The sequence below is a fragment of the Canis aureus genome, chromosome 16, assembly GCF_053574225.1.
Source record: "Canis aureus isolate CA01 chromosome 16, VMU_Caureus_v.1.0, whole genome shotgun sequence".
Classification (NCBI taxonomy): domain Eukaryota; kingdom Metazoa; phylum Chordata; class Mammalia; order Carnivora; family Canidae; genus Canis; species Canis aureus.
Genome location: NC_135626.1, coordinates 39,609,813 through 39,634,176, shown reverse-complemented (window position 1 = coordinate 39,634,176; position 24,364 = coordinate 39,609,813). Strand labels below are relative to the sequence as shown.

General features: G+C 41.6%; 3 protein-coding genes across 3 annotated transcripts; all 3 read left to right on the top strand.

The window, feature by feature from the left end:
* Positions 1–1,492: 1,492 nt before the first annotated feature.
* Positions 1,493–2,594, top strand: LOC144285346 (uncharacterized). Its single transcript, XM_077850460.1, has one exon. It carries the CDS (start codon positions 1,535–1,537, stop codon positions 2,213–2,215), a length of 681 nt encoding a protein of 226 aa, XP_077706586.1. The 5' UTR covers positions 1,493–1,534; the 3' UTR covers positions 2,216–2,594.
* A 4,620-nt stretch (positions 2,595–7,214) lies between these two features.
* Positions 7,215–8,316, top strand: LOC144285345 (uncharacterized). The gene has a single exon (XM_077850458.1). The coding sequence runs from the start codon at positions 7,257–7,259 to the stop codon at positions 7,935–7,937; it is 681 nt and encodes a 226-aa protein (XP_077706584.1). The 5' UTR covers positions 7,215–7,256; the 3' UTR covers positions 7,938–8,316.
* An 11,033-nt stretch (positions 8,317–19,349) lies between these two features.
* Positions 19,350–20,300, top strand: LOC144285344 (uncharacterized). The gene has a single exon (XM_077850457.1). The coding sequence runs from the start codon at positions 19,391–19,393 to the stop codon at positions 19,994–19,996; it is 606 nt and encodes a 201-aa protein (XP_077706583.1). The 5' UTR covers positions 19,350–19,390; the 3' UTR covers positions 19,997–20,300.
* The last annotated feature ends 4,064 nt before the right edge of the window (positions 20,301–24,364 follow it).

Here is a 24,364-nt window from a genome sequence, read left to right as displayed (position 1 = left end):
AGAACTTATTACACTCAACACCAAAGAAACAAACAATCCAATCATGAAATGGGCAAAAGACATGAACAGAAATCTCACAGAGGAAGACATAGACATGGCCAACATGCATATGAGAAAATGCTCCGCATCACTTGCCATCAGGGAAATACAAATCAAAACCACAATGAGATACCACCTCACACCAGTGAGAATGGGGAAAATTAACAAAGCAGGAAACCACAAATGTTGGAGAGGATGTGGAGAAAGGGGACCCCTCCTGCGCAGTTGGTGGGAATGTGAAATGGTGCAGCCACTCTGGAAATCTGTGTGGAGGTTCCTCAAAGAGTTAAAAATAGACCTTCCCTATAACCCAGCAGTTGCACTGCTTGGGAATTACCCCAAAGATACAGATGCAATGAAATGCCGGGACACCTGCACCCCGATGTTTCTAGCAGCAATGTCCACAATAGCCAAACTGTGGAAGGAGCCTCGGTGTCCATCAAAAGATGAATGGATAAAGAAGATGTGGTTTATGTATACAATGGAATATTACTCAGCCATTACAAATGACAAATACCCACCATTTGCTTCAACGTGGATGGAACTGGAGGGTATTATGCTGAGTGAAATAAGTCAATCAGAGAAGGACAAACATTATATGGTCTCATTCATTTGGGGAACATAAAAAATAGTGAAAGGGAATAAAGGGGAAAGGAGAAAAATACTCTATTGAAGAGTATTTTTAATTAAGAATGAGGCAAGAAAAAAAAGAAAGAGACTAAAATTTTTGGGATCAAAAGGCCATCCAGAGACATGCAATACAAAAATATATGACAGCAAAACTAACAGCCACTAAACCCTAAATCAGCACAGTGACAGGAACCATATAGGTAATATGCCTGCCACGGTTCAAGGGTAGAGAACATGACCGGGGGTTAGAAACATTGAGGAAAACCCATTCCAGTGGCAGAGATGAGCAGCATCGCATCACACACACACACACACACACACACACACACACACAACTGTCTCCTTCCCCATTGCCCAACAATGACCCACAATATAGGGTCTTTTCCTCTTGTCTCCTGCCACTTCCCACATGCCACACTATGCACATGGGATGTCCTCCCCACTGGTCATTGGAAGAAATGCATGACCAGAAATCTGTTGGCCCTAATCCCATCCTGCTATAGGATACAGGAGGGGACGGAAAGAAATAAATTGCAAATGCCACCTATCACTTGACAGCCCTCTGTGGAGGAAGACGAGAGTGGTTCAGAAGATGCCAAGGGTGTGAGTCAGGGGGAAAAGTAGACCAGTTTAATGTATCACATCTAGAAAAGAAAATTAGTTTCCATGAATACAACAAATGCAGACAAACATTATTGTATAATCTGACAATTACTTAAATAGTAGGAAAACAAAAATAAGGAAGACGTGTTGGCAAGTCACTGTCTTCAGGCGGTATATAAGAGGCCATGGCAGAATGAGACTCCCAAACTTAACACCTTCACTCCCCTGGAAAACACACCCAGAACCTCCACTCTCTGACACCATGGTCAACTCCTGTTGTGGCTCCGTCTGCTCTGAGCAGGGCTGTGGCCAGGAGACCTGCTGCCGCCCCACCTGCTGCCAGACCACCTGCTGCAGGACCACCTGCTGCCGCCCAAGCTGCTGTGTGTCCAGCTGCTGCCGCCCCTCCTGCTGTGGTTCCAGTGGCTGTGGCTCCAGCTGCTGCAGGCCCAGCTGCTGCATCTCTAGCTGCTGCCGCCCCACCTGCTGCCAGACCACCTGCTGCAGGACCACCTGCTGCCGCCCCAGCTGCTGTGTGTCTAGCTGCTGCCGCCCCTCCTGCTCCAGTTCCAGCTGCTGTGGCTCCAGCTGTTGCCGCCCCTCCTGCTGCATCTCTAGCTGCTGCCGCCCCTCCTGCTCTAGTTCCAGCTGCTGTGGCTCTAGCTGCTGCAGGCCCAGCTGCTGTGTGTCCAGCTGCTGCCGCCCCACCTGCTGCCAGACCACCTGCTGCAGGACCACCTGCTGCCGCCCCAGCTGCTGTGTGTCCAGCTGCTGCCGCCCCTCCTGCTGTGGTTCCAGTGGCTGTGGCTCCAGCTGCTGCAGGCCCAGCTGCTGCATCTCTAGCTGCTGCCGCCCCACCTGCTGCCAGACCACCTGCTGCAGGACCACCTGCTGCCGCCCCAGCTGCTGCGTGTCCAGCTGCTGCCGCCCCAGCTGTTACTAGACCACCTGCTGCTGCCCAACCTACTCTGGGGGTTCTTGCTGCTGAGTATCTTGGCCAGCATCCCACTGTCTTTCATCAACCAGTCTTCTTGATATAGTCCAACTAAGAGCTGAAGCATGAGAGGCCAACCCTCAATCCTCCGTTCCGAGGGACTTTTCAACTGAGTTGGCCTCCAAATATACTCACTCCCCCATCACCAATGCCCTCCTCCTCACCTCCCTTCTTACTAGCTCCCTCCCAAAGGAATACAAAGCTTGAGTTTTCTCTGAAATCTGTCAACCAACATGTCATCCCAATCACATTTTTGTTTCTGGCCAGATTGTCTCATATGGAGATGTTCCTATATCTTGAATAAATCTTAATTTTCCAGGCATACACATCAAAAGCCTTCGCGTCTCATTATTTTTCCTTCCTGAATTGTTATCCTTAGCTGTCAACTGTTCTGGTGTTCCCTGCAGGAAGAGGGGTCCACGGCAGTTGACTTTAGGATTTCTACCTCTATCCCCTCAGGACTCTCCATGAGGACATTGGAAGGAGGTTATTTACAGCAAGTACCTGGAACTCTCTGCTGAGGGCTTTGTCTAGATGAAGGAGCAAGCTCTCAGCAGGCCAGAGGTAGGCAAAGCAAGTGTCTAAGAGAAGTCCTCAACCAATGGGCAGCAGTTGGCTAGGCGCTCTAGCCTCTTTCCTCTAAGTGGAGCATAGGAGACCACATGTCCTCGGTGGGACTGAACCCCAGCCACCTCTGGGTGTCATCTGCTCTTGAAACCATTCTGGATTGACATCCATCTCTTTCCTGGTCACTTCTCAGATTCCCTGTGACACTTACTGAGATGCTCTCCCAAACAAACTACTTGTCCTCAAACCTCTGTGTCGGAGTCTGCTCCTGAGGTCACCCTAACACCAGTGGTCCCAATCTCAGTAGCAGTCCCTTCAAAACATTTCCATACCATATGAGTGGTACCAATGGCGACAGTCAACTCCTGAACTAATTTTTCACTGAAGCATGAAAGCTTTTCATGGTGGGCTGCTTCTTCTGACAGTTTTTTGTACACTTGTTTTTAGACTATTAGTCTCCAACGTTTTAAATGTTATCATATATGCTGAGGGATAGGACACACTCCCATGAGTGATACAGCTCACCATCTTCACAACCTTCTCCCTAAAGGAGGCTTCTTTAGGGGGAACTGTCCCAAGCTGTGATTATGACATGGCATTACAATAAACAGAGGCTGAAAAAGAGAATCTTGCACGACTGGTGTATAAGGAAGAGTTCCAGGAGGAATCAGTAAGAAACTGAGGGAAACAAAATAGGAGTCTAAAAGAATCTAATGCAAAATGTGGTTCCAGTTCAATTCTACCCTCATATTGTGACCCCAGAGAGGAGGGGTGTGGACTGTTTACAAACCTGCTTCTCTTAGGAGCAAGGGAGTTGGGACCTTGTAGTCCTCCATCACTTATTACTACCTTTGGACAACCCTTGGTGGGTGGAAAAGATGGAGGGGGTAGACTTCCGGGTGGGTCACCTCTACCCTCAGACAATTACTTGCAGAAGAGTGTGGGTAAATGTTGTGATCCACTAGTGCTCCATACTCACACTAGATTGTGGATCAGGGCATTAATGGCAAAAGGCATCTGAATGAATACCACCTGTCTACACCTAGTTCTGCTCATGTCCGTGGATTTTTCTCATTAACCTCCCTCCATGTAGTTTGTGTCAAGTTTTTAGATAACCTGCAAGATGTGAGTTAATGGGTGGCTCCTCTGCTCTTTAGCTGACTTGCCTAGAATGCTGACCCAGGTTCCCATCCTTGAGAGTCGGGAGTCCATGATGGCTATGTCCTCCTCAGGTTATACTACTTGCTCATCACCAGTTAGTTCTGGGAATAGGAATAGCAAGAGTGCCCCTGTAAGTCACCTCCATGCTAAACAAATCCTTTTGGCTCCCTTAGCTCCTTTCTTGGCTTGCTGATTTCCTGGCACTAGAAGCCCAAAGGGATAAGATGACAGCTGGATTTTTAATACCATTCTGAACTTTTCCATGTTCCCTCGAGGTAGTTTTCCTCTCTAGAGCCAGATCTCTAGGTGCACAGAACTATAACCAGGATAGAATTCTCCCAAATGGATCAGTGGGATGAAGATAATGGAGAAACTTCTCCTTTAACTCTAACATCTAGATCAATGAATTCAAATAGGGGCCATTAAAGATTCTGAATATCCTGCAGTCAGTTCAACTCAGATCCCATGTCCAACAGCCTGCAAACGTATGAGTGTTCCAACTGCCATGGCATCAATGGCTATAGATTTCTTGGGCGAGGCCTAAAAAAATTCTATGGCATACACTTGTTGTGGTCCTTCATCCAAGGGGATTGGTCTCTCCACTGATGAGTTAATGGGTCTGAGAACCACCTGAGGTAGAGTTTGCCAGGGATCATGACCTTCTATTGGGATTAATGACTTCAGCCTTTGTTCTTCTATTCTTTTTTAAAAACTTTTATTTATTTATGATAGTCACACACACACAGAGAGAGAGAGAGGCAGAGACATAGGCAGAGGGAGAAGCAGGCTCCATGCACCAGGAGCCCAACGTGGGATCCGATCCCGGGTCTCCAGGATCGCACCCTGGGCCAAAGGCAGGCGCTAAACCGCTGCGCCACCCAGGGATCCCTTGTTCTTCTATTCTTAAGCTCTTTTAATACATGCATGTGTGTGCATGCACTTGTACACACACACACACACACACACACACACACACAAAAGTGCACCCTATTTGGCTGCCCGTATCCTATCATGAGGGACATCATGCTCTATTATCCACATTGTTAGGTCCCTGACAATTACACATCATTCTGCCCCCCTGTCCATTCCAATCTTGTTGGCCATCACATCATTATACCCACATTACTTCCTAGAGTTAAATGCTGCCACCTGCACTCTGTCGTTCAGGGATATTTTCATCCCCATTATTCCCAGGGAGCACAGTTTGGACACAGCAATCCCATCACAACCTCCGACTTTAGGCAATAGGCACTACTATCTCACTGACCCTGCTGACACTGGTACCTGATGATCCCTTAAACTTTAGTTAAGAGAGTGCCCTAGATCTCTCCTAGGGAAATAGGCAGTTTGGGCTTTCTGGCCTTATGACTACAACTATTTTAGCACTTTTACTTCTCTGCACCTTTTGGTTCCTCCTTTCTCACCTGTGTGTGCGTAAATCTGTACTGCTTATCTGCTCTTATGCAAAATTTAGCAGCTTAAAGTGACACTCATTTATTACCTCAGTTTCTGTGGATCCAAAATCCAAGTATGGCCCACCTAGACTCTCCATTTCACAGCGTGTTCCAACTGCACAAAAGCTATGGAGAAAAACATTTTGAACAGAAATTGTCCCTATGACTATGGGGACTTTTCAAAGACAAGTGGGGACTCTCTTCTATACTAAAAATGCTCTATCTTGATCAATGTGGGTATTACAGGATGTGCTTCTGTCTATCAAAAACAGAATGGATGTTTACATATCCACTTACACCTTTATGGATGATCATGCTTAGGACTTTTGAATTTCAAGGTGTAAATTCCACGTAAGAGTAAAAAAAAGTCACAAATTGTAAACAAGAAACAGTGACTAAGTAACTTATTTATGAAAAAAATCTTTGTCTTTACCAAATTGCCATTGAGGCCGAGGTGCCATAAACACAATTCTTTTGGTTAAATTACACTACCATGAGCTCCTTTGATGATTCTTTCCATAGCATGTTGCCATTGTTTGTATATCTGTGTGTGTGGCACGGGTGCTTCCAGTAACCTGAAAGAACACGGAGGAACTTGACAGAGGCAGTTCCTCAAAGCTTGAATGAACAGAATAAAGGAGCAGGTCTCTAAGGGTAGTCCTTGGGCCTTCAGTATCAACATCATTAGGGTACTTGCTACAAATGCCAAACTTCAGGCTCCTCATGTAATCAGAACTTCTAGGATTTGTCCCAAACATATTTAACAAGCCCTTTGGATGATTTGCCGCATGCTCAACTTGTACTATCATGAGTGGAGAATGTGGAGAAATAGCAACTAAAAGAAGTTACATTGACTAAGAGCCATTCACATTTCAAAGGGATCAAAAAACAAACATGTGCTATTTATTTCCCAGCTCTGGAAGGAAATTCTAAGGAGAGGCACATTCTGATTATTCGACATTTTCTTTTTGCTCTATTGAAGAGTATTTTTAATTAAGAATGAGGCAAGAAAAAAAAGAAAGAGACTAAAATTTTTGGGATCAAAAGGCCATCCAGAGACATGCAATACAAAAATATATGACAGCAAAACTAACAGCCACTAAACCCTAAATCAGCACAGTGACAGGAACCATATAGGTAATATGCCTGCCACGGTTCAAGGGTAGAGAACATGACCGGGGGTTAGAAACATTGAGGAAAACCCATTCCAGTGGCAGAGATGAGCAGCATCGCATCACACACACACACACACACACACACACACACACACACACACAACTGTCTCCTTCCCCATTGCCCAACAATGACCCACAATATAGGGTCTTTTCCTCTTGTCTCCTGCCACTTCCCACATGCCACACTATGCACATGGGATGTCCTCCCCACTGGTCATTGGAAGAAATGCATGACCAGAAATCTGTTGGCCCTAATCCCATCCTGCTATAGGATACAGGAGGGGACGGAAAGAAATAAATTGCAAATGCCACCTATCACTTGACAGCCCTCTGTGGAGGAAGACGAGAGTGGTTCAGAAGATGCCAAGGGTGTGAGTCAGGGGGAAAAGTAGACCAGTTTAATGTATCACATCTAGAAAAGAAAATTAGTTTCCATGAATACAACAAATGCAGACAAACATTATTGTATAATCTGACAATTACTTAAATAGTAGGAAAACAAAAATAAGGAAGACGTGTTGGCAAGTCACTGTCTTCAGGCGGTATATAAGAGGCCATGGCAGAATGAGACTCCCAAACTTAACACCTTCACTCCCCTGGAAAACACACCCAGAACCTCCACTCTCTGACACCATGGTCAACTCCTGTTGTGGCTCCGTCTGCTCTGAGCAGGGCTGTGGCCAGGAGACCTGCTGCCGCCCCACCTGCTGCCAGACCACCTGCTGCAGGACCACCTGCTGCCGCCCAAGCTGCTGTGTGTCCAGCTGCTGCCGCCCCTCCTGCTGTGGTTCCAGTGGCTGTGGCTCCAGCTGCTGCAGGCCCAGCTGCTGCATCTCTAGCTGCTGCCGCCCCACCTGCTGCCAGACCACCTGCTGCAGGACCACCTGCTGCCGCCCCAGCTGCTGTGTGTCTAGCTGCTGCCGCCCCTCCTGCTCCAGTTCCAGCTGCTGTGGCTCCAGCTGTTGCCGCCCCTCCTGCTGCATCTCTAGCTGCTGCCGCCCCTCCTGCTCTAGTTCCAGCTGCTGTGGCTCTAGCTGCTGCAGGCCCAGCTGCTGTGTGTCCAGCTGCTGCCGCCCCACCTGCTGCCAGACCACCTGCTGCAGGACCACCTGCTGCCGCCCCAGCTGCTGTGTGTCCAGCTGCTGCCGCCCCTCCTGCTGTGGTTCCAGTGGCTGTGGCTCCAGCTGCTGCAGGCCCAGCTGCTGCATCTCTAGCTGCTGCCGCCCCACCTGCTGCCAGACCACCTGCTGCAGGACCACCTGCTGCCGCCCCAGCTGCTGCGTGTCCAGCTGCTGCCGCCCCAGCTGTTACTAGACCACCTGCTGCTGCCCAACCTACTCTGGGGGTTCTTGCTGCTGAGTATCTTGGCCAGCATCCCACTGTCTTTCATCAACCAGTCTTCTTGATATAGTCCAACTAAGAGCTGAAGCATGAGAGGCCAACCCTCAATCCTCCGTTCCGAGGGACTTTTCAACTGAGTTGGCCTCCAAATATACTCACTCCCCCATCACCAATGCCCTCCTCCTCACCTCCCTTCTTACTAGCTCCCTCCCAAAGGAATACAAAGCTTGAGTTTTCTCTGAAATCTGTCAACCAACATGTCATCCCAATCACATTTTTGTTTCTGGCCAGATTGTCTCATATGGAGATGTTCCTATATCTTGAATAAATCTTAATTTTCCAGGCATACACATCAAAAGCCTTCGCGTCTCATTATTTTTCCTTCCTGAATTGTTATCCTTAGCTGTCAACTGTTCTGGTGTTCCCTGCAGGAAGAGGGGTCCACGGCAGTTGACTTTAGGATTTCTACCTCTATCCCCTCAGGACTCTCCATGAGGACATTGGAAGGAGGTTATTTACAGCAAGTACCTGGAACTCTCTGCTGAGGGCTTTGTCTAGATGAAGGAGCAAGCTCTCAGCAGGCCAGAGGTAGGCAAAGCAAGTGTCTAAGAGAAGTCCTCAACCAATGGGCAGCAGTTGGCTAGGCACTCTAGCCTCTTTCCTCTAAGTGGAGCATAGGAGACCACATGTCCTCGGTGGGACTGAACCCCAGCCACCTCTGGGTGTCATCTGCTCTTGAAACCATTCTGGATTGACATCCATCTCTTTCCTGGTCACTTCTCAGATTCCCTGTGACACTTACTGAGATGCTCTCCCAAACAAACTACTTGTCCTCAAACCTCTGTGTCGGAGTCTGCTCCTGAGGTCACCCTAACACCAGTGGTCCCAATCTCAGTAGCAGTCCCTTCAAAACATTTCCATACCATATGAGTGGTACCAATGGCGACAGTCAACTCCTGAACTAATTTTTCACTGAAGCATGAAAGCTTTTCATGGTGGGCTGCTTCTTCTGACAGTTTTTTGTACACTTGTTTTTAGACTATTAGTCTCCAACGTTTTAAATGTTATCATATATGCTGAGGGATAGGACACACTCCCATGAGTGATACAGCTCACCATCTTCACAACCTTCTCCCTAAAGGAGGCTTCTTTAGGGGGAACTGTCCCAAGCTGTGATTATGACATGGCATTACAATAAACAGAGGCTGAAAAAGAGAATCTTGCACGACTGGTGTATAAGGAAGAGTTCCAGGAGGAATCAGTAAGAAACTGAGGGAAACAAAATAGGAGTCTAAAAGAATCTAATGCAAAATGTGGTTCCAGTTCAATTCTACCCTCATATTGTGACCCCAGAGAGGAGGGGTGTGGACTGTTTACAAACCTGCTTCTCTTAGGAGCAAGGGAGTTGGGACCTTGTAGTCCTCCAACACTTATTACTACCTTTGATCAACTTTTGAAGTAGAGAAAGGAGAGAGGAGGCTGACTTTCAGTGGCTGTTTGACCTAGTTTAACATTTATACCTACAGAAGAGTGTGGGTAAATAGTGTGTGCCTATAGTATTCTATACTGGCAGTATCTTGTGGTTCAGGGCATTTTTGGAAGGAATCTTATGGGATATTATGTATCTACCTCTAGGTCCGCTCATGTCTATGAATTTCTTTCATTAATCTCACTTCTTGTGGTTTGTGTCAATTTTGAGAAAAACCTGGAAGAGGAGAGTGAAGTATGTGGTTCCTCTGCTCCTTTAGCTGACTTGTCCAGGGAATTGACCTAGATCCCCATCCCTGAGAACCCTGAGTCCCTTGTTCCTATATCTTCTTCAGGCTACATTACTTGCACATCTATAGTTAATCCTGGAAATATGTATACCAAGGATTTACTTTTAGATCACCTCCTGGTCTCCATAGCTCCTTTCTCTGCTTGCTGATCTCCTGGCACTAGAAACCCAAGGGGATAAGGTGACATCCAGAATTTTTATTCCAATAAGAACTTTACCATGTCCCCTGGAGATAGCACTCTTCTCTTATAGCTGAGACCCGTTGGTGCACAAAGCCTATAATTATGGGATAATGAGGTACAATTCCACAAATGAGTACTGGGAGTGAAGATGAGTAGGTAACTCCTATATCCCGGTATGGATTATTGTATTCTAGTGGGGGTATATTGGCATTTTGTATATTTAGCACTCATGGTCATCTCATATCCCATATCCCACAGCATCCAGATATATGAATACTGCAGCTTCCCCTGTATATGGTTATATATTTATTTGGAAAGTTTTAAAGAAATTTCTACTATAAATACTTGTTGTTGTTCTTTAGCCTGGGTGACTGGCCTCTATTGATGGGTCAATGCATTCTAGGTCTGAGAACTGGCTCAGGTCTGAAAACTGCATGAGGGATCACATGTTTTGGGGGACCACTGACATCAGCTTTTTGTTCATGTACTCCCTAGTTCTATAGAGGTTAAGCTAAAAAACTTAAGGTATAGAGCTTAAGGTACAGTATACCTATAACCTATTTGGTTGCCTATATCCTATTCTGGGGACACCATGTTCTATTATCCATATTGATAGGTAGATCCTTGAGGTTCACATATCATTCTGTCCCCTTTGTCATTCCAACCTTGTTGGCCATTACATCATTATACTCCTGTTACTTCCTAGAGTTAAATGCTGCCACCTGACCTCCACTATTCCGAGATATATCATGCCCATTATTCCTAGGGAGATCAGTTCTCTGATAGTATTCCCTACTACAACCTCTGAATTCAGAATAATAGACACTATTTTCTCAGTGATGCCACTGACTCCCATGCCTGATAATTCCTTATTACCTCAGTAAAGAGAGTGCCTTTGAGACCTACTAGGGATCATATTCAGCCAGTTGCCCTTTCTGAGCTTGTGACTACTGTATTCTAACATATCCACCTCTCTGCACCTTTTGATCCCTTTTCCTCATCTGTGTGTGGTGTGTGCTAGATAAATCTGTACTGGATATGCATTGTTATGTAACATTATCTCACTTTTTAGCCTCTTAAAATGACACAAACTTATTACCTCACAGTTTCTGTGGATCAGGAATTCCCTGTTGTTCATTTGGGTTCTCACAAGGGTTCCTCAACTGATTACCTGGCATTAAGTCTCATCTGAGGTCTCGATTGGGGAAGAATCCACTTCCAGTTTCACTCATGTGATCCTTGGTGGGATTCAGTTCCTTGAGGGCCACTGGAGCAAGGACCTCTCTTCCTTGCTGGTTGGTGAATGGAGACTGTGCTCAGTTCTTGGCTACAAGGATCTCTCCCACATAGCGCTTGGCTTCAACTAAGCTAGTGAGAGAGAGAAAGAGTTGTCTTTCAGATGAAAGTCACAGTCTTTCATAACTCAGTCTTTTAATGTTGCCATATGATGTTTAGAAGCAAATTATTTAAGGGGAAGGAAATATGTAAAACCATGAACACCAAGAGGTGGAAAGCTTTGAGCCTTCCTGGAGTCTACCTCAGAGCTGGCACATAATATTGAAAGAATCAAAAGACATATAAGATTCCTTTATACAAAATTTGAAAACATGTAAAGCTAAACTATATCGTTTAGGGATGTATAACCAGGTGGTAAAATCATGAAGAAAATTAATGAAAAGATCATTAAAAATCTAGTTAGTGATAATCTATATAGTGGAAAGAGGGGGATGTGGTCCAGAAGTCATATCATGGGCTATTTTGGTGAAGACAACATTTTATTTCATGACTTGGGAATTGGGTATATAGTATTTGTGCCAAAATTATTATATTACACATGTATATTTTATACACTATGCAGTATATGTGTTTTTCATAAGAGTTTTTATAAATTCAGTGTAGACTGAAATAGTTGCTCTATTTACAATTAAAAAGGAATATTCAATTACGCACTGATTGAACCTACAGTTGACCATTGAATGATATAGGTTTGAACTGCCTGAACCCATTTATAGGTGGATTTTTAAAATAAATACAGTGCAGTAGTCTAATATATTTTCTCTTCCTTATGACTTTCTTAATAACATTTTCTTCTCACTAGCTTACTTTATTATAAGAGTTCAGGGATCCCTGGGTGGCGCAGTGGTTTAGCGCCTGCCTTTGGCCCAGGGCACGATCCTGGAGACCTGGGATCGAATCCCACGTCGGGCTCCCGGTGCATGGAGCCTGCTTCTCCCTCTGCCTATGTTTCTGCCTCTCTCTCTCTCTCTCTCTCTCTCTTTGTGTGACTATCATAAATAAATAAAAATTTTAAAAAAAGATTTATAAAAAAAAAGAGTTCAGTATACAAGACACATAACACACAAAATGTGTGTTATTTGACTATGTTATTGGTAAACTTACGGTCAAGAGTAGGCCATTAATAGTTCTGATTTTAGGGAGTCAAAAGTTAAGTGGGGATTTTCAACTCCACAAGGGATGGCACCTCTAACCCCTGTGTTGGTCAAGGGTCAACTGTCATTAAAGAACTGAAGGAAAGTTCACCAGTGGTATATGGGCATTTATATGGCTTAAAATATTGCTTTAATTATATATACTACTACTATCAAAACTGATAATATTGTTAATGTGTATCTTTATATATTTTAATAGAGCTCAAGAGGCGGGGCAAGATGGTGGAGGAGTAGGGGCTCACCTGGCCCCACCAACTTACCTAGATAATTTTCAAACTGAACACCTACAAATTTGACCTGAGATTTAAAGAGAGAACTGTCAGAACGCTACAGAGAGAAGGGTTTTCACTTCTAACAAGGTAGAAAGGTGGAAAAAAATAAAATAAAAGAATCAAGTAGGGAGGGGCTCCGCAAGAGCAGGGCTAAGGCCAGCGCAAAAGCCTCAGCTCCAGAGAAGCAAGAACTTTAAAAAATTGGCACCACATTCTTCCCAGATGGAAAAGCGCTTAGCAGGGAAATTGGGCAGAATCATAGGAGGGGCAGTGAGGCCTCCAATTTTCCAGAGTCACTAATAGAGGAGGTATGCCCTGGGGAAAGCCCACCACAAACTGTGGGTCGATCTTGGTAAAGGACTGGAGCGCTCGCCCTTGGGGCATCTGGGAGAAGCTGGTGGGTCAGACAGCCGTGCCCCCCAGGCACTCTTCAGAGTGTAGGGATAGAGGGAACATAACTCAGTTTCTTAAAAGCCATCTACAAAATGCCCACCGCAAATATCATTCTCAATGAGGAAACACTGGGAGCCTTTCCCCTAAGAGCAGGAACATGACAAGATGTCCACTCTCACCGCTGCTATTCAACATAGTACTAGAAGTCCTAGCCTCAGCAATCAGGTGACAAAAAGAAATAAAAGGCATTCAAATTGGCAAAGAAGAAGTCAAACTCTCCCTCTTCTCAGATGGCATGATACTGTACCTAGAAAACCCAAAAGACTCCACCCCAAGATTGTTAGAACTCAAACAGCAATTTGGCAGCGTGGTAGGATACAAAATCAATGCCCAGAAGTCAGTGGCATTTCTATACACTAACAATGAAACTGAAGAAAGAGAAATTAAGGAGTCAATTCCATTTACAATTACACCCAAAAGCATAAGCTAGGAATAAACCTAACCAAAGAGGTAAAGGATCTCTACGCTAAAAACTATAGAACATTTCTGAAAGAAATTGATGAAGACACAAAGAGATGGAGAAATATTCCATGCTCATGGATTGGAAGAATAAATATTGTGAAAATGTCCATGGTACTCAGGACAATTAACACGTTGAATGCAATCTCTATCAAAACACCATGGACTTTCTTCAGAGAGTTGGAACAAATAATCTTGATTTGTGTGGAATCAGAAAAGATCCCGAATAGAGGAATATTGAAAAGAAAACCAGAACCGGAGCATCACAATGCTGAATTTCAAGTTGTACTACAAAGCAGTGATCATCAAGACAGTGTAGTACTGGCACTAAAACAGACACATAGGTCAATGGAACAGAATAAAGAACCCAGAAATGCGCCCTCAACTCTATGGTCAACTAATATTTGTCAAAGGAGGAAAGACTATCCACTGGAAAAAGGATAGCCTTTTCAATAAATGGTGCTGGCAAAATTGAACAACAATGTGCAGAGGAATGAAACTAGACCATTCTCTTACACCATACACAAAGATAAACTCAAAATGGATGAAAGATCTAAATGTGAGACAAGAATCGATCAAAATCCTAGAGGAGAATATGGGCAACATCCTTTTTGAACTTGGCCACACCAACTTCTTGTAAGATATCACATATGAAGGCAAGGGAAACAAAAACAAAAATGAATTATTGGGACTTCATCAGGTTAAAAAGCTTCTGCACAGCTAAAGAAACAGTCAACAAAACTGAAAGACATCCTACAGAATGGAAGAAGATATTTGCAAATGACCTATCAGATAAAGGGCTAGTATCCAAGATCTATAAAGAACTTATTAAACTCAACACCCAAGAAACAAAGAATCCACTCATGAAATGGGCAAAAGACATGAACAGAAATTTCAGCAAAGGAGACATAGACATGGCCAACAAGCACATGAGAAAATGCTCCGCATCACTTGCCCTCAGGGAAATACCAATCAAAACCATAATGAGATACTATCTCACACCAGTGAGAATGGTGAAAATTAACAAGACAGGAAACAACAAATTTTGGAGAGGATGTAGAGAAAGGGGAACCCTCCTGCACTGTTGGTGGGAATGTGAACTGGTACAGCCACTCTGGAAATCTGTGTGGAGGTTCCTCAAACAGTTAAAAATAGAGCTACCCTATGACCCAGCAATTGCACTACTGGGGATTTACCCCAAAGGTACAGATGCAGTGAAAAGCCGAGACACCTGCACCCCAATGTTTATAGATAGCAGCAATGTCCACAATAACCAAACTGTGGAAGGAGCTTCAATGTCTATCGAAAGATGAATGGATAAAGAAGATGTGGTCTATATATGTAATGGAATATTACTCAGCCATTAGAAACGAGGAATACCCACCATTTGCTTCTACATAGATAGAACTGGAGGGTATTATGCTGAGTGAAGTAAGTCAATCAGAGAAGACAAATATATGGTTTCATTCATTCAGGGAATATTAAAAATAGTGAAAGGGATTATAGGGGAAAGGAGAGAAAATGAGTGGGAGATATCAGTGAGGGTGACAGAACATGAGAGACTCCTAACTCTGGGAAACGAACAAGGGGTAGTGGAAGAGGAGGTGGGCGGGGGGACGGGGTGACTTGTTGAAGGGCACTGAGGAGGGCACTTGACAGGATGAGCATTGGTTGTTCAGTATATGTTTGCAAATGGAACTCCAATTAAAAAAAACCTAAAATAAATAAATAAACATTTTAATAGTGCTTAATTTTTATTGTGAAATAACTTAATTGACTTGAAATATATTAATTTCCTTATCATTTAGCAATGCCTAGTGTAGGGGGTCTCTATTTAGATAATAATTCTACAAATTAAGTCTCTATAGTTACCTAATAGTAGCACATTTTAGCTACAGACTAAGTATATCCCAGATATTTTTTAAAATAATGAGTACTAACATAACATATGTCTTACCTGATAAGGGAAAAAATTTTTTTGCATGCCATTCTATAAAGGTTATATTAACATGGTATGTTCAGTTTCCCTGAGAAACACAACACAGGTTCCTCAATGGTGTTGCAAACATCAGTTAGGTCCACTTTGTTCAACTTTCCTTGATGTTTACCTAACTAATGTATATTGTTGTCAAATTCTAAAAAGAAAACAAAAAAATTTTTAAGTATTTTTTATATTCTGTATGGCCACATATATAACATTTAACATATATAATATATTATATAACACATATTAACATTTTTTTAAAGTACACAAAAGAAAAAAATTGCACTCCATCTAATCTATTGTAATAAAAGAGTTACAGTTTAGGTAGACCATACATAATTTATGGGTATGGTCCTGAAATTAATTATTATCAATTCTACTTCTCCAGACAATGGGTAAAAATTTTAGCAAGGAGTACATAGGGTGTTGTCTCTGTTGGTTTTGTTTTTCATTTTTTAAAAATCCAGTGTGCTATCACTAGCAATTTCCCGTGCCCCATTGTCCTATTCTCATCCATGTAAAACTTTTGTTTGGAATGAGAGATCTAAAAGAGTAAAGAGAATTATCAAGATTTCAGTCTGAAATTGCTCAAAGTTTAGTGGTTCAAAATCAGTATCATTTTTTTCTATTAATTAGATGTTACCAATTTTAATATTGCATCTACTTCTGTTCCCAATTGTCTAATATTACACAAATTAATGTCATATAGACAGTTTAAGGAGCTGGATCTAAAACAGTTTAAGGAGCTGGATCTAAAACCATGCATTAAGATTACCTCAGGAGTGAAAAAAAAAATTCACATGCCCAGGCCATACACCAGATCAGTTAAAAATCAGAATTTTTCAGGGCAGAAGTCAGGCATCAAGACTTTTCATCTCTCCTCGGTGATCCCAATATGTAGGCAACTTTGTGAACCACTGGCCTAGGGATGGATTCTCTGCATATTTCTCTATAATGAGAATGTACTCTGCCTTTGCAACTATTGCAAAACAGGCTTTCTTAGTCTCCCTCTATTTACATGGAAAACTCTCCCCTGGTAATAAGAACATTTTTTTAATGATTTTTCTTCCCTCAGCATCTCCTATACAGCAAATCAAGTGAAAATCTCTCCCCTTGGGACATGTTGCCTCACAATAGAATTGTTTAATGCCTCAGGTTCTCTAGCTCTGAAAATCAAGTGTTTGCTAAGAAAGTTATTGTGACAAAAATATGGCAAGGGGCTTGGTCTTCAAATGGTCCTAATTAAGGTATTTAAGAATCTCATCCAATGGTAATCAATGCCTCTCTGTTTTCACCCAGTCTTGAGTTCTGGGACCCCCTCAGTCCCAGGCAAACAGGAATGGCTGATAGTAGTTACAATAAGCCTTTGTACTTTGTTCCTACAGCTTCTTCATTCAGAACTAGTGATACATGGATCAACATTAGCAATTCTCACAGGCATATGCCAAGCTAATGGTCCCAAAGACAGAAAAGAAATTATGCTATATATCATCTTTTTGAAGCTCTAGATCAAAACAAACCTACAGTGAAAAAAATATTAAAACAATGGCTGCCCCTATGATGGTGGGGAGTTTTACTGAAGTTCCATGTGGGAATTTTCTGGTATAATGGAAAATATTCTCTATCTGGATAGGTATGGTGGTTATATTGTTGTGCATCTGTTAATCAAAACTCATCAAATAGTATGCTTAAGATATGTACATTTCACAGTATGTAAAATTTACCTAAAACGTAAAACAAATCATAAAAAGTAAATAAGAAACAGTAACTAGAATTATTTATTTAAAAATAAATCTATGTCTTTACCAAATTGTAATCTTGGCTAATTTGTCTTAGACACCATTCTTTTAGTTAAATTATACTACTATGAGCTCCTTTGATGTTGCACAATTGTGTGTGTGTGTGTTAGCATATGCACACACACATGCGTGTATGTGATCCTCACAGTAATCTGTAAATTCCTGGGGAGGAAACTCTGTAACTGCTCAATAACTGGCAACATGTGTATCTCAGATTATCCACTCAACAATCTGCTTTATAAACAGGCAGGAACCTGATAGAGGTACTTCCTCAAAGCTTGAATGAACAGAAATTTAAGGAGCAGGTCTGTAAGTGTGGTCCTTGGGCCTTCAGCATCAACATCATCTGGATACGTGTCAGAAATGCCAAACCTTGGGGCATCTAAGGTGGCTCAGTGGTTGAGCTTCTTTGCCTTTGGTTCAGGTTGTTATCCCAGGGGTCCTGGGATCAAGTCCCACATCAGGCTCCACACAGGGAGCCTGCTTCTCCCTCTGTCTATGTCTCTGCCTCTCTCTTTCTGTCTCTCCTGGATAAATAAATAGAATCTTTATTTTTTATATACATATTTTTAATTGAAGTTCAATTTGCCAACATATAGTATAACACCCAGTGCTCATCCCATCAAGTGCCTTCCTCAGTGCCCGTCACCCAGTCACCCCATCCCCCCCGCCCACCTCCCCTTCCACTACTCCTTGTTTGTTTCCCAGAGTTAGCAGTCTCTCATGTTTTGTCACCGTCTCTAATTTTTTCCACTCATTTTCCTTCCTTTCCCTTATAATTCCTTCCACTATTTCTTATATTCCCCATATGAATGAAACCATATGATGATAAAGAAGATGTGGTCTATATATACAATGGAATATTACTCAGCCATTAGAAAGGACAAATACCCACCATTTGCTTCAACGTGGATAGAACTGGAGGGTATTATGCTGAGTGAAGTAAGTTAATTGGAGAAGGATAAACAAAATTTTTTTTTAAAAAAACCCAAATCTCAGACTCCACTCTGCAGTCAAAACCTCTGAGGATTGTCCCAATCATATTTAATAAGCCCTTTGGATGATTTAATGCCTGCTCACATTAGATTATCACTAAATAAACGAAAAGTAAAAATAGTAACTAAATGAAGTTAAATTGACTAAAATCCATTCACATTTCAAATGGATCCAAAAAACATGTGCTACAGATTTCCCAGCTATGGCGGTAAGTTCTGAGGAGAGGTATATTCTGATTATTCAACATTTATTTTTGCTCCGTTGAAGAATATTTTAAATTAAGAATCAGATGAGGGATAAAAATGAAGCTATGCCTTCCAGAACCTAATGACAAGCTGGAGAAAACAACATAAATATATGATATTAAAGCAACAACTTAATGAGCAATTGAACATGGTAGTGACAGGAACTATACAGATAATTGCCTGACATGCTTTTAGAGTAGAGAACATGATCCAAAGTTTGAAACATCCAAGAAAACCCATTCCAGTGCCGTAGAAATCAGCAATGTCATATCATATAGAGCTGTCTCCTTCCTCATTGCTCAATAATAACCCACAAAAAGGGCCTTTTCTTCTTGTCTCATGCCACATGCCACACTATGCAGATGGAATTTCTTCTCCACTGATCATTGGAAGAAATGCATGACCAGAAATATAACTGCCCTAATCCCATCCTGCTAGGAGATGTAGAAGGGGACAGGAAAAAAAATGCAATTGCAAATGTCACCTATCACATGACAGCCCTCTGTGGAGGAACATGAGGAGAGACTGGTCCAGAAAATGCCAGGGGGTGTGAGTCAGGAGGAAAAGCAGACCAGATAAAATCACATCTAGAAAAGAAAATTAGTTCCATGAGTTTAAACCATTACATAAACAAATATTATTGTATAATCTGGCAATTACTTAACCATTAGTAAAACAAAAATAAGGAAGACGTGTTGGCAAGTTACCATGTTTGGGCAGTATATAAGAAGCCATGGCATGATGAGACTTCCAAACTCAAGACCTTCAATCTCCTAGAAACACACCAGAAACCTCCACCCTCTGACACCATGGTCAACTCCTGTTGTGGCTCCATCTGCTCTGAGCAGGGCTGTGGCCAGGAGACCTGCTGCCGCCCCACCTGCTGCCAGACCACCTGCTGCAGGACCACCTGCTGCCGCCCCAGCTGCTGTGTGTCCAGCTGCTGCCGCCCCTCCTGCTGTGGTTCCAGCTCCTGTGGCTCCAGCTGCTGCAGGCCCAGCTGCTGCATCTCTAGCTGCTGCCGCCCCTCCTGCTCTAGTTCCAGCTGCTGTGGCTCCAGCTGCTGCCGCCCCACCTGCTGCCAACCCACCTGCTGCCAGACCACCTGCTGCAGGACCACCTGCTGCCGCCCCAGCTGCTGTGTGTCCAGCTGCTGCCACCCCTCCTGCTGTGGTTCCAGCGGCTGTGGCTCCAGCTGCTGCAGGCCCAGCTGCTGCATCTCTAGCTGCTGCCGCCCCTCCTGCTGTGACTCCAGCTCCTGTGGCTCTAGCTGCTGCCGCCCCTTCTGCTGCTGCCCCTCCTGCTGTCTGCGCCCAGTCTGTGGCCGGGTCTCCTGCCACACCACTTGCTATCGCCCCACCTGTGTTATCTCCACCTGCCCCCGCCCCATGTGCTGTGCCTCTTCCTGCTGCTGAGTATCTCTGACTATAATCTTTTTGACATATGGATGTCTTCACAAGTCACATAAAATGCGTTAAAGCCAGCCAGTGACTGTGGAATGGACTCTTAGCTGCCAACTCCTCATCTTCTGATTTGGGCATTCAGAGTTGGTGTTGAGTTCTAGGAAATGACAGGTTTAATAAAACAACTGTCAAATGATTTTTAACCCAGGCCCAAATGTATCTATTTTCAGGCCAGCAATATCTTCATCCTATGTATACACTGACTGTGATGATCTTACGTGACATTGTTTTCATATATTCTCAATAAAGAGCCATTCCCCCTGATATTAAAATCTCCTGATTTGTTAATGATTTGCATGAACATATGTGTGTGTGTGTGCACGCACTCCTGTCTTTACTGTGTCTTTACGTGTGTCTGTCACCTCATACCAAAGGCCATCTTGCTTCAAATGCAAGTGAACATGTTCAAGAGTATGTTCCACTTATATTGGAATCAAGACTCCACTAGGCATTCATTGTATGACATGGACAAAATGGCTTAACCTCTCCAAGCCTCAGTCTGCTTTCTCTGAGAAATGGGGACAATACACCATGTTCTTCAAAGGTTCAAAGACATAATCTGTGTAATATAATGTAATATAGTTAGCACAGGATGGGGTACGTAATGTAAGCTCTCAAGAAATATCTTTTCTTTTTTTCTTTCGTTCTTTCTTTTCTTTTTTTATTTTTATTTTTATTTTTTTTGGTTATTTGTCTTGGAACACTACTCTGGACTAGAATAGTTAGTATCTTAGCATAGTTTTGTCTTTGCTAGAACAGCAAAGAAAGTTTACATTATTGTTTCACTGTCCTCTATAACTCAAAATTAAGTTTTAGTATATGTCTCAAAAGTCCCTTTTAAAAACACTAGTGAGTTGAACACCATAAAGTCATCTAAATTTCACTTGATATATTTCTACTTCAAGTATGTTCCATTATTGGTTGTGCAAATATCAGGTATTCTTTGTAGCTCAAGTACTTTCTCCTCCTTCCTTCCTCCCTCTTTCTCCTTCCTTTACTAAGGATAAAAACTCTCTTTTAGAATACTAAGTATACCTTCTAACCCAGATTTCTGGAAATCTATGAACTCCATGGCAACTTTTCAATACAAAATGTAAAACTTTTCATTAATAGATGCTCAAAATTTTAGTATTTCTAGACTGAAACTTCTTATTTTTTCATCTCATGAAAACCCTCATGTTACTGAAGTTTCTCATCCTCTTGATTTTTTTTCACTTTGGGCTTTTGTCACCTTGCCTGGTTTTACCTAAGAGAATATGCACAGGATATTTCTTTGAGACTCAGTTTTCTCAGCAGCCAGACTGAGGTAAGAATAATCTTCCTCAGCTGAGAAAATGTGTCACAATATACATAATATTATGATGCTTATACAAATATAAAGGTCTGTATGTTTTGATTCATAATCTGTATAGTAAAAACATTTTAAATTCAAATTGTGCATACATCAGTTTTATCAATTAGCTGTGTTATATTTCCCCAAAATTTAACAAATGTAATTAAGGGTTATTTCTAAAAAATTTTTTAAAAAAGTTATAAGGTATAAGAGACAAACCAGATAGGAGTTGATATAAAAGGGGGTTCATTTCAACACAGGTTGGATACCATATTCTTAGCATATCAGAGAAATATCTGGTAGACATTTCCAGCTTCACCTTTTCAACTTACCCTGAAATGTTCTGCAGAATATAGCCCTGCCTATTCACACACTAGAATTAACATATCTTTCATCCTCTCATATGTTCCTCTTTAATAACTACTAATTATAGGATGCAGATTCCCGTTTCAACGTTATGCTTTATTAGCTAGAGCTGAATCAAAGAATGTAGGTTTTATACTATTTTTTTTCAGTATTGAAGTATATGAGGCTTGTAATTTCCTATTTTTATAACAAGAACTGAATCACAGTAGGAATAAGATAGAACTCTGAATCTGTGAATTAAAAGGACTATTTATAAAAGTGTGGACAGAGCTTAGGGAAAGCAACAAGGAATAGCTCTATATCTATGGCTCATAATAGCAAGGAGCAGTTACCCAATGCCTGAAGATCTATGCAAAGATTTGGGTGAAGTAGTCAAAGGGCAGCATGCCAAACTTCTTAGGATTACTACATACAAGCACTCAGTGTACAGTAATTTCCATCAGAGAAAGTTACAGTGCTCCAAAAGATTCAAAAGTGATACCAGAGATATTGTGGCAGAGAAAACCAAGGTATAAACAATTATGAATGGGAAAATATGGCTGAGTGATTATTCTGTGATCCCACTGAGTATACCTAAACACAGAATTGGGATGATTTTCAGTGAATAGAGAATGGATTAAGTCTACCCTTCATCCAGTTTTATTTAGCCTTACTAAATAGGTACCACTGAAATTGCTCAAGCCTTCCTAGGTAGTAAGCTCTAAGCAATATAGAATTCCAGAAGAACAATAAGAAATGACTGTTCTGATGAAGGAGACAGCTGAAGGGAGACTTGTAATCCCCACAAATACTTTTAACAGTCCTGTCTGGCTGGTATGTGGGGAGACAGTTCCTGGAGGTTAACAGCAGAATCCTGATGATTAAATAGCTTTTTCCTCTGGTTGCTTCAGTTATAACTAATATATAAGAACTTTATAGGAGGCACAACAAGCCTAGCAGGACTGGTATGCCATCCCAGACTTGTCTAACGCGTTCTTTTCTGTGCCAGTTTCAGGGTTCTCTCAGGCGTAATTTATATCCTCATGGCAGGGAAACAAGTATATATTTACTGTTTGGCTACATGGATATTTGAGTTCATTATCATATTGCCATTATCTAGTGAGGTTGGCTCGGACTTGATAACCATTAAAAACAAGTTAATACTATACATTGATAATCGTGGCATTCAAGAGTGGAAAATCATCAATGAATTTGAAAAAGCAAGTCCAGAAATAGACTCGAATACATAAGAAAATTTAGTATATGAAAAGGCGGCATCTTAAATCAGTAGGGAGGAATGTATTGTTAGGGTCACATCAGATTCAAAAGCATTTAAACCTCACATCTTGTAATCCTGATTGATTAAATATTTGAAATATTGAAAATATAAAACTTGAAACTCTGAACAGAAGAAATTCTGAAACAATGTTTATGCAAAATCACAACTGGAAAGGACTGGAAAGGTCTTTCAAAGTATGATACCAACCCAGAAGTCATAAAAGAAAAGATTAATAAATTTGGCTATATTAAACATTTGTATGAGAAAAAAATCACATAAGTGAAGTCAAAGAAGAAAGAGAAACTAGGAAAAATATCTGAAATTCATATTACATAAAAAGGCTAACTTTTAGTCTATTATGTTTATATAAAGAGTTCCTGCAAAAAACAACATATAAAGGCTGAACATAGTAGAAAAACATGAATTATAGACAATATAGAAAATTTTCTATAATTTTTTTTCTATATAATTCCTATAACTTTACTTATAGAAAAGGAAATACCAATAGCCTTAAACATCTGAAGAGCTGCTCAATCTGACTTATAATAAGGGAAATGCAAATTAAAATCACAAAGAGTGAGGTGATGGATGCAGGGTGGGCTAAAATAGGTGATGGGTATTTAGGAGGGCACTTATTGTGATGAGCACTGAGTTTTATATGTAAGTGATGAATCACTAAAGTCTATTCCTGAAACCAATATTAACTATATATTAGCTAACTGGAATTTTAATAAAAATTTGAAAAAGAAAAAAATTGACCTAGAGAAACTTTTTCACCTATCATACGGACCAAGTTGATGAGAGATAGACAGATGTCCACATACATAAATATAGATCTCTCTATATATGTATCTATGTATTTGTGTATCTTATGTATCATTGTATTAATAAAAATGGGTAAAGACAAAACATTCACACATTGCTGGTAGATGTGTGAATTGGTAAATCTCTATGAAAAGTGTAGTTGGCATTATCTAACAAATATTATAAACAAGTGTATACTCTTTGATCCACTATTCTATTTCCCTAGGAATTTATTCTACATAAAACACCCACACATGTGAAATTATGTAAGAGCAGGCTTATTCACTGCAGCATTGTACATAATCTCAAAAGACTGAAAAGCAAACTAAATATCCAATAGCAGAAGACTGGTTCAATAAATTATGATACCTTCATAAATGGAATACAATGCTACTGTAGAAGAAAAAGAATGGCAAAGTGGTGTATATACTATCTGAATGCTTCATATGAAAAAGCAAAGCAGGAGAACCAAGACTGGTGCACTACCATTTATATAAATGAAATAAATAAATGAATAAATATTCTTATTTGTTTCTTATGTGTTAAATATTTTCAGAAT